The sequence below is a fragment of the Nicrophorus vespilloides genome, unplaced genomic scaffold, assembly GCF_001412225.1.
Source record: "Nicrophorus vespilloides isolate i.1.1-1 unplaced genomic scaffold, Nicve_v1.0, whole genome shotgun sequence".
Lineage (NCBI taxonomy): Eukaryota > Metazoa > Arthropoda > Insecta > Coleoptera > Silphidae > Nicrophorus > Nicrophorus vespilloides.
Genome location: NW_017100112.1, coordinates 949,698 through 964,258, shown reverse-complemented (window position 1 = coordinate 964,258; position 14,561 = coordinate 949,698). Strand labels below are relative to the sequence as shown.

At 35.1% G+C, this 14,561-nt stretch overlaps 5 protein-coding genes across 10 annotated transcripts in view; 1 reads left to right on the top strand and 4 right to left on the bottom strand.

The window, feature by feature from the left end:
- Positions 1-51: 51 nt before the first annotated feature.
- On the bottom strand, positions 52-4,516 carry LOC108568635 (WD repeat-containing protein 59). 2 transcript variants are annotated; one of them, XM_017929836.1, is made up of 8 exons: positions 4,144-4,516; positions 3,979-4,087; positions 3,783-3,921; positions 1,929-2,937; positions 1,166-1,871; positions 980-1,103; positions 847-876; positions 52-655 (listed from the first exon to the last, which is right to left on the bottom strand). In XM_017929836.1, the coding sequence occupies exons 2-8, from the start codon at positions 4,083-4,085 to the stop codon at positions 137-139; spliced, it is 2,634 nt and encodes an 877-aa protein (XP_017785325.1). In that variant the 5' UTR covers positions 4,086-4,087; positions 4,144-4,516; the 3' UTR covers positions 52-136. The 2 variants fall into 2 exon arrangements, with proteins under 2 accessions (XP_017785325.1, XP_017785327.1); XM_017929838.1 differs by lacking the exon at positions 847-876 and having other exon boundaries at positions 4,144-4,515.
- A 349-nt stretch (positions 4,517-4,865) lies between these two features.
- Positions 4,866-6,241, bottom strand: LOC108568556 (cAMP-dependent protein kinase catalytic subunit gamma-like). Its single transcript, XM_017929726.1, has 6 exons — positions 6,212-6,241; positions 6,007-6,156; positions 5,722-5,951; positions 5,502-5,667; positions 5,179-5,453; positions 4,866-5,120 (listed from the first exon to the last, which is right to left on the bottom strand). Exons 1-6 carry the CDS (start codon positions 6,239-6,241, stop codon positions 4,904-4,906), a joined length of 1,068 nt encoding a protein of 355 aa, XP_017785215.1. The 3' UTR covers positions 4,866-4,903.
- Positions 6,242-6,525: 284 nt separating this feature from the next.
- On the bottom strand, positions 6,526-8,763 carry LOC108568611 (elongator complex protein 3). Its single transcript, XM_017929803.1, has 5 exons — positions 8,636-8,763; positions 8,337-8,581; positions 7,806-8,283; positions 7,578-7,747; positions 6,526-7,519 (listed from the first exon to the last, which is right to left on the bottom strand). Exons 1-5 carry the CDS (start codon positions 8,652-8,654, stop codon positions 6,587-6,589), a joined length of 1,845 nt encoding a protein of 614 aa, XP_017785292.1. The 5' UTR covers positions 8,655-8,763; the 3' UTR covers positions 6,526-6,586.
- A 503-nt stretch (positions 8,764-9,266) lies between these two features.
- On the top strand, positions 9,267-11,299 carry LOC108568613 (propionyl-CoA carboxylase beta chain, mitochondrial-like). The gene is made up of 7 exons (XM_017929810.1): positions 9,267-9,509; positions 9,563-9,676; positions 9,727-10,119; positions 10,185-10,372; positions 10,432-10,637; positions 10,698-10,906; positions 10,961-11,299. The coding sequence occupies exons 1-7, from the start codon at positions 9,330-9,332 to the stop codon at positions 11,279-11,281; spliced, it is 1,611 nt and encodes a 536-aa protein (XP_017785299.1). The 5' UTR covers positions 9,267-9,329; the 3' UTR covers positions 11,282-11,299.
- The window catches only part of LOC108568612 (dual specificity tyrosine-phosphorylation-regulated kinase 4), a 28,426-nt gene continuing 25,160 nt past the window's right edge, over positions 11,296-14,561 (bottom strand). For all 5 annotated transcript variants that reach the window (XM_017929804.1, XM_017929805.1, XM_017929808.1 and 2 more), the window contains 4 exons: positions 13,546-13,717; positions 13,342-13,485; positions 13,148-13,277; positions 11,296-12,935 (listed from right to left, as the gene is read on the bottom strand). In XM_017929804.1, the coding sequence (XP_017785293.1) occupies positions 12,626-12,935; positions 13,148-13,277; positions 13,342-13,485; positions 13,546-13,717 (756 nt within the window). In that variant the 3' untranslated portion in view covers positions 11,296-12,625. The remainder of the gene's footprint in view (positions 12,936-13,147; positions 13,278-13,341; positions 13,486-13,545; positions 13,718-14,561) is intronic.

Sequence of the window (14,561 nt, the reverse complement as noted above, 5' to 3'; positions counted from 1 at the left end):
TTAATTATAATTCCTATATTCTATTATTAATTAGTTTCATGTTTCATTCAGTATAAATATAGTTTGTATAAATAAAAATAAATATGATTACCCTGTAAATAATCTCAACAAAAATTAAGTAACCAAAAACAGTTATCTACGGACTCAGTACAGTCCCAGTCTCAATTAAGCAACGACATCCACAACCGGAAGGACACATTTCGTAGGAAGAGAACCATTGTTGCATATGTATGGTGTGTCCACCATGACCGCAGACAAGGCAACAGTTGGAACTTCCTCTCACCGAAATGTGACATACTACACAGTTTAAACTAAGTTTCTTACACGCTGCGCATCTACAATTTCGGGACGGTTCTAAGCAGTGTTGGCAGTCGGACAGGAATTCCACCCCTTTGTGTATTTCACCCGGAACGCACATGTATTTTAATATTTCCACTCGCTCGTACAACAAATCCCATCTATGTAAAATCTCAGCATACGCCTGCTTGTAATATTCGTAAAGGGATGTGGTGGTATTTACTTTTAAAGGTACGATCGAATTATCCTCTATTCGTAAATTATCCAAAGAATTAGATCTGGCCGATCTTAACAATGGAAAGACCCATCCATCAGCAACAACGTCGGCTGGAGGAATAGTGTGATATGGAGAGCCTCCCTGCAAACAGAAAATATCTAAAATTAGTTTCACGGTAAATAGTATTTCGAAATGCATTTTGAGCTTGTCAAAAATAGACTGACGGTAATCTGAAATTGAATAAGATACAAGCGAGAGTAACGTAACATGCATGTGATTAATAATAAAGCCCACTTGAAACAAACATCTGGAAGTTATAAAAGCTTAGTTACCTTAAGCCACCGCTTCCCGGGAATTAATTGCTACAAAGAGAAGAAAATGTAATGGTTATGACTTAGTTAAAAATGCCAATGTGTTGTCTAAAATTTCCCGTTACAAGATATATAGTTACACTTTAACACTTACCGTTCCTGGTGATAAAAGCGATTTTAAGGACTGTTTTCTATTCGTGTGTTCGTGTTCTTTGCCAAATACACACGATAGCATAGCTGCCATTTGTATGTCGGTTTTCGATGCGTAGTGTTCAATTCTGAAACAAATAGTTGTATTGAAATCTCAATGTATTTATAAAAAATATACTGTTTTACTTACAGAAATTTCATTAGTTGTGTTCCAAACGGATTACAATGCATGTCTTCTTCTGCCTGTTGCGGTCCAGAAACCAATTCAGCTAATGTCCACGCTTGTACGAGATCCCATCTTCCAACTCTGGCAGCTTCGTTCCCGTTGTATTTGCACAGAGTTCCCACGTCTCCATCTAAAATATACTTTCCGGCCAATTGTTTGTTTACATAAAACAATTCGGAAGTGTCGTAGAGCACCACCTGTGGTCTAAATAGATTGTGAGCTGTATTAATATGTTTAGGGCGATTCCTTTGTGTTTGGTAATAAAATGAAGAGATAGTTATCGTGTCGGAGGGTCGTTTTGAAGAAAATACGCTTCCTAGGGCTGAGAGAGCACGAGGTGTTGAAGAATCCATCTTCGTGGCAAATCGGCGGGATACCGTCGGACGTCCAAAACAAACGAGTGTACTAACAGAGCAGAATTTAGCTCCGGAAGTCCGCGGAAATGGGATGTAAGCGTCTTCATTGTAGGCACCAAATAAATTGGGTGGTTCGAAGTACGGACTGTCATAACGTCTTTTGTCGTTCAAGTCGGACGCTAACTGTTCCAAAGTTGCGACCATATGTCGCAGGCAAGGTTCAAGGCAAGTTCTGTTTTTCAGCACTCGTTGCTGGGCAATATGAGTTAAAGTTTGCAATAATTTTGCGGATGTTGAATCGTCGATTGAAGAATCTAAAAACCATAAAACGTGAGATTTATATCATCGTGAAACTGAATTCTTAGTACTACCTTGTAAAACTTGAAAAGTTGGAGGCACCCCGTGGGGATACGCAGTAGGAAAACTAACTTGTAATAGCACTAAAAAATTGTTAGTTTTAGCGCATACAGTGCAAAATCTTTTAACCAGATCCATTTTCAGTACATCCATCTTCGGTATCTGCAAATTGAGCAGGGAAAATTCCTGCTGCAGAGCTTGAGACTTTTGAGATAACTTGTTTGGTATCTCAACGGATTCAAAAATATCATCGGAATCGAGATCTTTACTTTCATCGGGTTCATGACCGCATAGTTTCTGTAAAAATGGTTCAATACGCCAGACAAGCAATGACTGATCTTTGGACCATGTGACTAACTGAAAATCTATATCACCGCCTTTTTGTTTGCGCCATTCAAACTCTAAAACAACGTCCCTGTGACCAACAAAAGTATGGACCGGTGTCGCTCTGTTTGCGGTATTCCACAGCAATAAACTGTTTTCACCCCTTCGCAATTGCGGCACAACAACAGTAACTAATCCGTTTCCGAATGGCGTGAATCTGGCTCTCCAGACGGGTGCATTCGTGTTCAGAACGTATTCAGCTTTTTTTGGATTATTGATATCAAAGAACTTAACGGTATTGTCTTGGCTGGACGTAGCCAACTGTGATTCTATGTTGGGATTCCAATCTAAACCGTGTATTTTAGCTAAATGAGCGGACAAGTATAGAACCGGTGCAGTTCCTTTACGATTATCCCATAACTTTATATCACCATCATGGGCAGTGGCTAAGATATGCGGGTTTACGTAATTCCATCGCACTTGCGACGCCTCGGCAATAGCCGATAATGAACTTGTCGGTCTTCGTGAATCTCTCAAGTCCCATAGATGGATAAATGTATCCACAGAGCTCGAAGCAAGTAGATGCGGGTCAGTTCTGTGCCAATTCAAATCTGTTATCACACGTGTATGAGCTCGCAGCGAATGTGTTTGGGTCAATTCGCCGCTGCGCCATGTTAATACTTCCAATCTTTGGTTGCTCTAAAAAGCAAACACATATGATAAATAATTTTCTTCACAAAATGTAATTGTTTAAACTATAAAAAAAAAATCATAATCTCATTTATTCAAGATAACAAAGGTAATTGAATTATCCTTCAGCTCGCATGATTACGTCATACCATGCCTCGTTATCAGGCATTATAACATGTTTATCTATTGTTTGTTATAAAATTCCCTAACCAAGTTCCTAGTAGATAACATTTTTTTTCCATAAAAACAATAGATACTAAAATGCATAATTTGCTTTTGATTATACTATTTCTGAATTCCAATAAGAAAATTAAAAATAACGTTAGTAGTAAGAAGCTAACTAATCAGAATATTTCAAGGTTACAAGAGAGGTCAATGTATATTATATAGTATTTTGAGAATAATTTCATAGGATCAATATATGTTGCAACAGAATGATCACAACAATTTCAAACTATATTTAGAAATGAAAAATTTAATTCCCAAAAAAAAAATTAATGATTAAATGTAATGTATAGAGGTTTCCTTCAAATAAGTGATATATTTTTTAGCTGTAATTAGCGTCGAGGTTGTCGCTCGAAAAATTTTCATATGAGACGCAATTTAATCGCTTTCCTCGCTAGGTTATTAACAGCTCTCACGAAAATAGATTCAAAGTCTGCTTTGAATTGAATTATTTGCACTTGACGTGTGCAAGTGGAAAATTAGTCAGTGCCTACCAGAATTGAATTCTAAATAGGTGAACAATAATAACAAAGAGTTATAAATAATCCATTTATAATACAACTGGGTATTAATAAATTTAGAATATAAAGAGATTTGATGGGAAAATTTGCTAATTGAAAGATTCTTACTGAAATAACACAGAGATCACTGTTATAATCTGTGTGATTCCACTCAGCTGCTCCAACATCATATTTGCTTTGCCTTGGGAATTTCTTGATGTTGTCCACATCATTGTCATCCAAATTCCGGATGGCTATGTATCTTCGACTGAAGTCAGTAAAGTGTAATGTAATAGAAGCACAGAGATATTTGCAATGTATTTACCCAGCTAGAAGAACATATGTTCCTGTGTTGTTCAGAGCCATGGCATTGGCCTGCAGATCTCTGTGTTCCATGGCCATGTAAAATTCGGAATTCCATCGCAATGCCATCACTAGAAAGCAATTATAAAATACTAGGAAAATAATTTCACCCGGACATATCACCCACCTGTTTCGCCGCCGATTCTCGTTCTGATCGTTTAACTGTTTAACATTTTCCTGGACCACTTTTTCCTCTAAAACTGCCTAGATTTCTAATTGTCGGTACTTTTGTTCCGACGACAATCATCAAAACAAAGATTCAAACATAACCATACACTCACTGATATTTTCACTAACAATAGGACAGACGGAAAAGTTCTCTACACTTCTAGCAGATTGTGCAACGTAAGGGAATTAAAGCAATTCCTAGAATCGTTTCAACTGACGGAAATATTCAAATTTACTTGCATCTAGTATTCGCTATACAGCAGCTGCAAGGCTGTTTGTGAAATGTGTTAGATACGAGTTGGAAATGATTACGATTAATGGAAAATATTTTCAATCTGCTTTTATTATTTGCTATTAAGTGTGAGATTATAATTTGTAAAATCAACAACTGTTGCAACATTGATGTTCGACGTGAATGTAATATATTCATTACAGTTTTGCGATAAAAATTGTGTGTTTGAATGAGCTATTATCAGTGCTTAGTAAATATTTAAACAGATTTTGGAATTTCAATGTTCTGCATAGACAACCAACATTACAAAATTTCAAATTTCTTCATATCTGATAGCGTTCTTATATCTTTTGTATTAAATGCAATTTGTTAACAAAGAAGAAAATAAAAACAATTTTATCTTATTAACAAAATTTATTAAATATATTTACATAATTGTGTGCACAAATTAGAAGCAAACAGAAACATACGTTTTTTTGTAAATGGGTCAATATTCGTTAAATTGCAACCCACTATCCACATAATCGAGATCTATTGAGATTTTAGGAGCATATTTAAAAGCTTTAGTCATTAAAGCTTCAATATTTGGCGGTGGAGGTTTATAAGGAGCCTTGATCTTCTTGTTAAATAATTCAAGCCACTTTACGTTGCGGAACCAGGGATGTCGTCTTATATCCGTAGGGCCGTTTCTTAAGCAACCAATCCTATAAGTAAAAATAATAATATGAATTAATATAATAAATGTTTTACTGATTATATAACCTTTTGCTAACATTAATTTCAAGCAAATCGAACATTAAATCTTTCAGTTCTTTGCTAAAACTTGGAATCATTGGGAATCTTCCATCAACAATTTTGCTGTACAGTTTAAGCGGATCGCCTTTATCTTTGAATGGTACTATACCGGCGGTCAATTCATATATAAGGATACCAAAAGACCACCAATCGCAGGACATTCCATATCCTTTCATCATAATCAATTCGGGAGCGATGTATTCTGGTGTTCCGCAAATTGTAAATGTTCTTCCTTTAATTAGCTATATATATTATGGTAAAAGACGGTTTGCCGATTGTTGTTTAGTTACCTTTGCAAATCCGAAATCCGTAAGCTTAATATAGCCATCATGGTCGACCAATATATTTTCTGGTTTTAAATCTCTAAAAACGACATCCAGATAATGCATGTGCTCTAGCGCTAAAAATACCTGAGACGCATAAAATCGTGTCATATCCTCGTCAAACTTTCTGTATCTACAATAATGTTATATGCATATAATGATTAGACTCTCATTATTAAAAGTTTACTTATTAAGGACTCCGAATAAATCTCCACCGTGCATGTATGGCATAACGAAATAAACATTACAGTTGTCGACGGCGTGAAACTCCATACCTACCATGAAAGGATGTCTCATTGTTTGCATGACACGTTTTTCTGTTAACGTATGATCAATCTGCTTAGTGCGCTTCAATAGCTTCTTTTTCAAAACTTTCAAAGCATAATAGCTCTTACTTAATTTATGTTGCACCAGAAACTATTAAATAAAAAGTGAATTTTAAACTTTCACTAGCAACTCAATAGACCTTTACAATTTTGCCAAATGCACCAGCTCCCAGTTTCGCCAAAACATCGAAATCTTCAATATCAACGCGAATGTTTTCGGCTCGTGATGTAAAGTTCTCCTCGAAATATGTCTTGCTGTTTTTCAAAAAGGCTTCATACAGTTGTTCTTCGGAATCCTGCAATAAGCTATTATTTTAACAATACCGTGAAGCATATACTTTGTTCGTTTACCCGTCTAATTTCAGACACTTTTCTAGTCATTCTTATAGTAATTAGAGGAAGGATTTACTTCGAATTTTATTTGATTATCATTTTCGCTAAAAATTACCCTTTAAAGGGTTTATTTTGAGTAAAGTTCATTCTACTAGAATTTTGACATTGATTAATAAAATATTATCAAATCGTATATTGAAGTGAAAATTATGTTTATCATCTGTCATTCATTTCATACAAATAAGTAGAAAAATAATTAAACCCAGTTGTGTTTGGTTAAAAATATATAATACATAGTAATATTATTAACAAAGTGTTTATTACATCTATTTATATTTATATATTCACTTATAGATACAGATGATTCTATTTTCCTTTGAAAATAGAAAATCTTTAAAGTGCTCTGTTTTGTCCATTATTAATATGATTTCGAATCACTCTTCTTGGTCTTGCAGTTTTTTTCATTTCCTCAACAAACTCGTCATGGCTTAATATTGGCGATGGAGGAAGGACCCTTGGTTCCGCAAGTAATTCAAAATTACCTGAAGGGCCGTAAAGACACTCCGTAACAGTTTTATATTCGCCAGGTTTTAAACTTTTCACCATATAAGGACCTTCCAATGTATATCCCAGTTTCTTATAATAATTTCTAGTTCCAACTCCAGATATAACAGCGATCTTTGTAGACAGATGCTCTTTCATCGCTATGTCTTCAGCTTGTTCTACAAGCAGTGCACCGTAGCCTTGATGCTGGAATTTCTGAACATTCCTCTCGCTAACGGGAACAACACTTCCGTATACGTGCAACTCACGTATAATGGAAACATTTCCTAGCAATTCCGGTCTGAACGTGTATTTCTTAGTACATCTCCTCAATCTCAATAAACCAATAAGAATATCTTGCTCCGGATCTTCGTAGCTAAGGAAAGATTCATCGCCTGAATTAGCTCTGTAATCTCTTCGTACATATTCCACTTTGTCAGGACGAACTTTTTGATGTATTTCAGTAATTCCTACTTCACGAGTGCGTACATCACGACATTTAAGACCCAAATCTTTCATCCTTGCAAGTGCCAATTCACGTAAATTTCCGTGTTCTACACCTGAACTTACGAGTGGCATTGGAATATCTCTTTGGACACGATATACTCTCGTCCATGGAGGAACCAAAGCTAAGATATTAGCCACCAAATCAACTAGAACTGACGGAGGATAACTCTTATATCTTCCAGTTTTCCATAATTCATAGAGTCCAGTTCCCCTAATAACCAAAGTAGGATATATTTTCAAACCATCAGATCGGAATTTCGGGTCTTCAAAGTATTGCTAAAATCATCAAACATTAACAGTTTGTTAATTATATTGTTTTGCGTAAAAAACTTACAATAAATTGTTCGAGATCACGTTCCAAGTCTACATTAGGCAAGTTTGGCATCATGTGTGCCACAACTTTAAAACCTGCATCTTTTGCCCAGCAGAAAGTTTCACATACTTCTGCAACTGTGTGTCCCCTATTTGTGTCTCTAGCCACATCCTCATAAACAGATTGTACACCTAAAAGCAATGATAAATGAACATATGCCACTTTCATTATTGTAAATAAAAATATTACCTATTTCCAATCTAGTGCATCCATAATTCAACATATCTGATAAGTGTCTTTCCATACAAAAATCTGGTCTGGTTTCAATTGTGATTCCAATACACTTGGAATTAGCACGTTCTGAATATTTAATTGCTTCAGCAACAGAACTACTTTTGTGTCCTGATAGAGCATCATGTAAATTCCTAATAAAGTAGTCTCTGTAATCTTCAGGCAAACTCATGAAAGTACCACCCATAATGATGAATTCAACTTTATCAACACTATGCCCCAATTGTTTCAATTGTTCCACTCTATGTCTTGTTTGAAGATATGGATCATATCTTGCTCTTATAGCTCTCATAGATGTTGGTTCATAACCAGTGTAACTTTGAGTAGAATACTCAAAATCAGAATCAGGTCCTCCTGGACAATAAACACAGATGTTACCAGTAACATTAATATGTGGACAACGATGTGGTTTGCACATAACAGCAACAACTGCAATCTATAAAAACAAAGCTATAAGTATAAGATACTACAAATATGGATAATACATACACCACTGGCTGTTCTGATAGGTTTAGCTAAAAGCTTCGGCAACAATATCTTTCTATGCTCATGGGGAACAGCTGCTATGATATCTACCAAACGTGGTGATGATTCCATGCCATATTTTGAGGCAATTTTACATTTCAGAGAATTCAAATTCACATTGTAGCGTTCCTTGTGTGCTTTTATTAATTCTTGAACAATTTCTGCAACTGTTATTACTTTTTTCTCCTCCATTGTTAAGTGGGAATATTCTAAAAACAAGAGCAACAGTTAATTTAGATATTACAATAATAATTAATAAGTACCATTTTTCTTTTTAACCATCTTGTTAAAATTTGAATGAAAACTATTATACTTTTACACTTTAATATTTTCCAAACTATTTGACATAAACATGAGGTTCTAGACCAAAATATTTCAATGTCGTCGACCAATTGATACCAACTATAAGATTTCAATAAATATAACAGTTAGTCCAACCTTAGCAATTTTATTGTTTGAAGTATGATAAGTTGCAGATAATAAGAAAATTATTATAAAAAAAAACTTTTTATATTGTAACAGAAACATTTTAAAATTTGCTTGAAATCTTTAATAAAAGCTATTCATAGCATAAACATATCGGTTTTAAACATGTAATCTACATTAACTATTAAGAGTAATAAGAAGAAAATATTATAATAAGCGCATTTCTTTATTAAGATTATTGAGATCTTAGTATACATTATGTTTATTGCCTTTGTTGTCTCATTGATAATTATAATTTATATTTCAATTAAATTGTAAATAAATACATAATGGGTATAATCAAACATGAAATTCTTAAAAGGAAAAATATGCTGATAAAAGCCTAATTAATTGATGTCTGTAATATGTGATACATCGCAGCTTCTTGATAAGAGATGTTGAAAATAATCTGACCGTCTATATGTAAACACGAATTTCGTGAACTGAACTTCATTCTGTATAGTTCCGCCAGCAGAAAATTAACTGAACGATATGCAGGCCTTCCGGACGAAATTCCTTCTGAAAATAACACAGGATTCATCTAAATTAACACCAAAGTTAACGTACTGTGCAGTCGCAAATAGACTTAAAATAGAGAAACAAATTCAGGAGACTAAAGAGAAAGCCCTCCTAGGGGGTGGACAAAATAGAATTGACGCGCAACATAAGAAGGTATGTAGATTGAATGAACGTTGAGAAATAAATGTTAGGATACGTTGTTTCAGGGAAAATTAACTGCAAGAGAGCGGATTGATCTTTTCGCCGATCCCGGATCTTTCATCGAATATGATATGTTCATGGAACATACGTGCACTGATTTTGGGATGGAATTGCAAAAAGTAATACAGTTTCAAAAAGTTACGATAAATATAAATTGCTTTGATTCTAGTTCCCTGGAGATTCTGTGATAACAGGTCACTGTTTAGTGAATGGAAGACCAATTTATGTATTTAGTCAAGATTTTACTGTATTCGGTGGTAGTTTATCGAGTACTCATTCGAAGAAGATTTGTAAAATAATGGATCAAGCAATGGCAGTTGGTGTTCCAATTGTAGGATTGAACGATTCAGGAGGTGCGCGTATTCAAGAAGGGTTGGACTCTTTAGCAGGATATGCGGATATCTTTCAGAGGAACGTCTTAGCCTCAGGTGTTATACCACAAATATCTTTAATTATGGGTCCATGTGCCGGCGGTGCCGTTTATTCCCCTGCACTAACGGATTTCACTTTCATGGTCGAAGATACTTCCTTTCTATTCGTCACAGGCCCAGATGTAGTCAAAGTATAAAAATCGCTTTCTCGGTTATAATCCTTTTTCTAAAATTAATAGCACAATATTACTTTTAGTCTGTAACTAATGAAGACGTAACTCAAGAAAAGTTGGGCGGTGCTCACACGCATACAACCGTGTCCGGTGTTGCGCACAAATCTTTCAAAAACGATATCGATGCTTTAATACAGTTACGATATTTCCTAGGATTCTTGCCGCAATCTAATTCACAGCCAATTCCAGTAATTGCATGCGACGATCCTTGGTATAAAGTTTTTTCGAATTGAAACTTTCTTTTATGTAATGTTATTTGTTTTACTTCAGCGATAAAGACGTTCCTATCTTAGATACAATAATTCCGTTGAAAACTATTGAACCGTACGATATGCTTGATGTCATTTTGAGTATCATAGATGAACGGGACTTCTTCCAGATTATGCCTAACTACGCTAAAAATATTATTGTTGGATTTGCTAGGATGAATGGAAAAACTGTAGGCGTTGTTGGGAATCAACCAAAAGTTGCTGCAGGTATAATTTATTCGACACAAAAAAAGAACTTTTTCTTATATTGATATGTGTTTAATACAGGTTGCTTAGATATTGATGCTTCAATCAAAGCAGCGCGTTTTGTGCGATTTTGCGATGCTTTCAATATACCTTTGATAACATTGGTGGATGTACCCGGTTTCTTACCGGGTGTTCATCAGGAAGCCTCAGGAATTATTAGGCACGGAGCAAAATTGTTGTACGCTTACGCCGAGGCAACAGTTCCCAAATTGACAGTTATTACAAGGAAGGTTTGTGGATGGAAATTTATGTGTTATATTGTATAAATTGTAGTATATGTTTAGGGATACGGCGGGGCTTACGATGTAATGTCTTCAAAGCATTTAAGGGGTGACGTGAATTACGCTTGGCCAACTGCCGAATTGGCAGTGATGGGTGCCAAAGGGGCGGTTTCCGTTTTATACAGAGGCAAGGAAAATGCCGATAAATATGAAGCTGAATATAACAACACGTTCGGAAATCCTTTCCACGCCGCTAAACGAGGCTTCATCGATGACGTCATAGAACCAAGAACAACTAGATGGAGATTGTGCAGAGATCTTGATGTACTCGCCACTAAGAAAATGACTAATCCACCAAGAAAACATGGGAATATGCCGTTGTAAAGAAAAAATGCGGGTTACTTTCTAAAGTTTTATTTATTTTTTAAATATAGATTACACAATTATGAATAATGAGTGAAATAATAGATTAGAAGGGGATTCTATATTTCATTTTGATAAAAATGATTTTGTTAAATCCCTTAAGGGAATTTCTGTTCATAAAATAAATATAATATGTAAAGACTTTGCTGCTTCAGTCTTATATCGCGATGTTACAAATGTTTACTAACAAATTTTCCGTATCAAAGTGCAACGATTTGTAATACTTTTGTTTTAATTCTGCTTCTATTACTATCTTTTTTTTGTTTGTATGTTTTTCGAGAGTAAGAAATGTCCGAGGGAGAATAAATCGAACTAATCGAAAAAATAATAACCTATGTCTTAAGAGTTACTTTGATTATGTAATAAATCCTGTAGACAATTAATTATCGTTTACGTCCTAGGCCAGGGTGTCTACTACAAATATATTATCAGTTGATATCACAATAGGGATCATACAGTAAATTTGCGTTATAATTGTTTTGTCTTACAAAAATGGCTACTAAAGCCCTCAAGCCAATTTCAGAGAACACATTGTGTGTTAAATAGGATTGAGTGTGATTCTGCACATTTCAATTTGTGTTTGTTTCGTGTGGTCCTCAAGGCAGCAACGATTTCTCTGAAAATGACTTTACCACAAGCACAACAAAACACACGTAAAATTAAAGCTAGAGCCCTTTAATAACCGATTTGGATTTTCATTCTCGTTGTTTGAAACATTTGAACATTGTTTTTAGTTTGAACGCTGTTTAAAGGACTTTAGCATAGAGGGTGGGGATACTATTACAAACGTTTGTCTAAAAAAATTGCAATTAAATACATATTCAAAAGGCGTTATAAATACACTTAAAAATCATTCTTTCTTAATCTTATGATAATCATTATGCTAAAATATTCTATTCTTCTGTTGATAGATTTTTTTTGTCTTCTTAATATTTTCATTTATATTCAATCCTTTTACATTAACAAGCTTGAAATATCTGATTCCTCAACTTCGAACAGGCATATTCAGTCACAACAACAATTATCTATCTAGTCGAACAAAACAAAACGTAGACTAATTGTTGGCATATTTTTTAAAATTTATTTTTCCGCTATAATGCGTTTTAATTAGAGAGCGCTATGGAAATTAATAAATTCCGCTAATTGTCGTTAAAAAATATATTAGAAAAAAAAATGGGGTAACGCAACATATATATTATATATAGTCTAAACAATGAAATATATGATTTGGTCGACCGTAATTTCTCATCTTGTTTAATGTGATTTTTTTTTCCTTCATTTTTATTCTTCGCTTTGTTTTCTAAACTAGAGGATTGGCGGAAGGAACGTTCCGGAATCGTTCAAATTTGAGTCTACCGACGTACAGACTTCGTTTAGTTTACTACTGTCTACGATTTTGGCCTTTAATACTTTATCACTTTTCACGACAACACACTTATAATGCTGCCGAGAGTAACTACTGGAAGTGCCGCTGCTCGAATGGCTGGACGATTCCTGGTTTACGCTCGCCTCCGATAAGCTGTGCCTCAAATCTCCAGATTTCTGGGCCATCGCCGATTGGATCCATTCGTGTCGAAGCGCTTCGTCCGGGGTCATTCTTTTTCTGGGGTTCCATCTAGCAAAATAATATAATTAGAACAAGTTTATTTATTTTAAATTTTTGTATTGACCCTAATTTCTATTAAGAAATCAGTTTCTTCATTAATTTGGAAATTGCAGTTTAATCAAGGATTTGCACTTTATTTAGTTATTTTCAATCACTTAATAAATCAATTGAAGAGTTGAAAGGAATTGAATGGTAACAAATAGTGTTGTTAATAGACTTACTCGAGGCATCTTGAGATAAAATCAATGAAAAGGGCGTCATTGCATTTCAACGCAATGGCCAAGTTCTTTGATCCTGGCTTTCGTTTGCGTCCTTTTGTATTGGTCAAGCATCTTGGGTTTCCCCTGGAGTCTGTAAAGAGGATTATCGATTTTAGACATCTATTTCTCGTATCATAGTTGAATTTTGTTTATACCAAAGAACAGTCTTCTCCTAGTTGCCGCGTTGATAATTTCATCGCCCGGTACACCTAAAACCTCCATCAAACAAGCTAATTGTTCCACTTCATTTTCGCCTGGGAATAGGGGATACCCGGTATAGAGTTCAGCGAGGATGCAACCTATAAGGAAATTGGAAGTTATTAGATCAATTGATGCCAGTTGCAGCAGATAGGCTGTACCTAAACTCCACATGTCAATGGGGGTTCCGTAAGTGAGACCTAGTATGACTTCCGGAGAGCGATAAAATCTGGATTGTATGTAGGTGTAGACGCGCTGGCTGGAGTAGCACGAGCTTCCAAAGTCTATGACTTTTATGGAGCAGCTGCCTCTCTGCTGTAGCAACACGTTCTCCTGCAACAAACATTTTTTTTTGTTATTTTCAAGAATAAAATACCGATGTTATCGTTCTAATGACTCTGCAGGAAATGTCCGACAACGTTCATTTCCTAAAAGGAACAGCGATTATATTAATCATTAGAAACGCACGCAAACCACGCAAAATGAAGTCGTTTAGATTTGTCAGTGAACATCCTTTAGATTGGTCATTAAGTCTAGTTGCAAACTACATCAATCACATTCCAATTGTTTCGTTCCAATCGAATTTATTACCGACAATTAATCAGGCACATATCCCTTTCTAATTAAATGATAGTTAATTTTCTTTTCGCCAATCGGATAATCCTCAACTCAACGTGTAACGAAATCGATAGTCGTGTCGCATGATGCACCATCAATTCCATTCAATTTTGCGAAATCTATTTACAGCACACAATGTCTAATTTAAAGTCATCGTTATAACGCACACTACACGCATATTATTTTGTTAATTTATTTGAATTATGAATGACAAAGTATATTATTTACTTCAATATTTCTTTATACCGACAATTTTGTAAGCGGTTAACATGATAATGAACGATGTTTTGATTCAAATCTCACAACATTTTTAATTAAACGGATTACACAAGTTAATCATCCCTAATCCTGCATACGTTCGTATTCCTAGGATTAGTTGCGTGTTCGTCGGAAGATTATAACATCGCACGCCGCTTGCTTTACGCATTCATTATATTCCTTCATTTCCTACTTGTTCCGAGTCACAAAAGACGCAACGCGAGGCAGGCCTTCTTTAGTTTCGTTATATAATATAATTCCATCGGCATACATGATCCTTTTTCCATCCTCGAAATATATT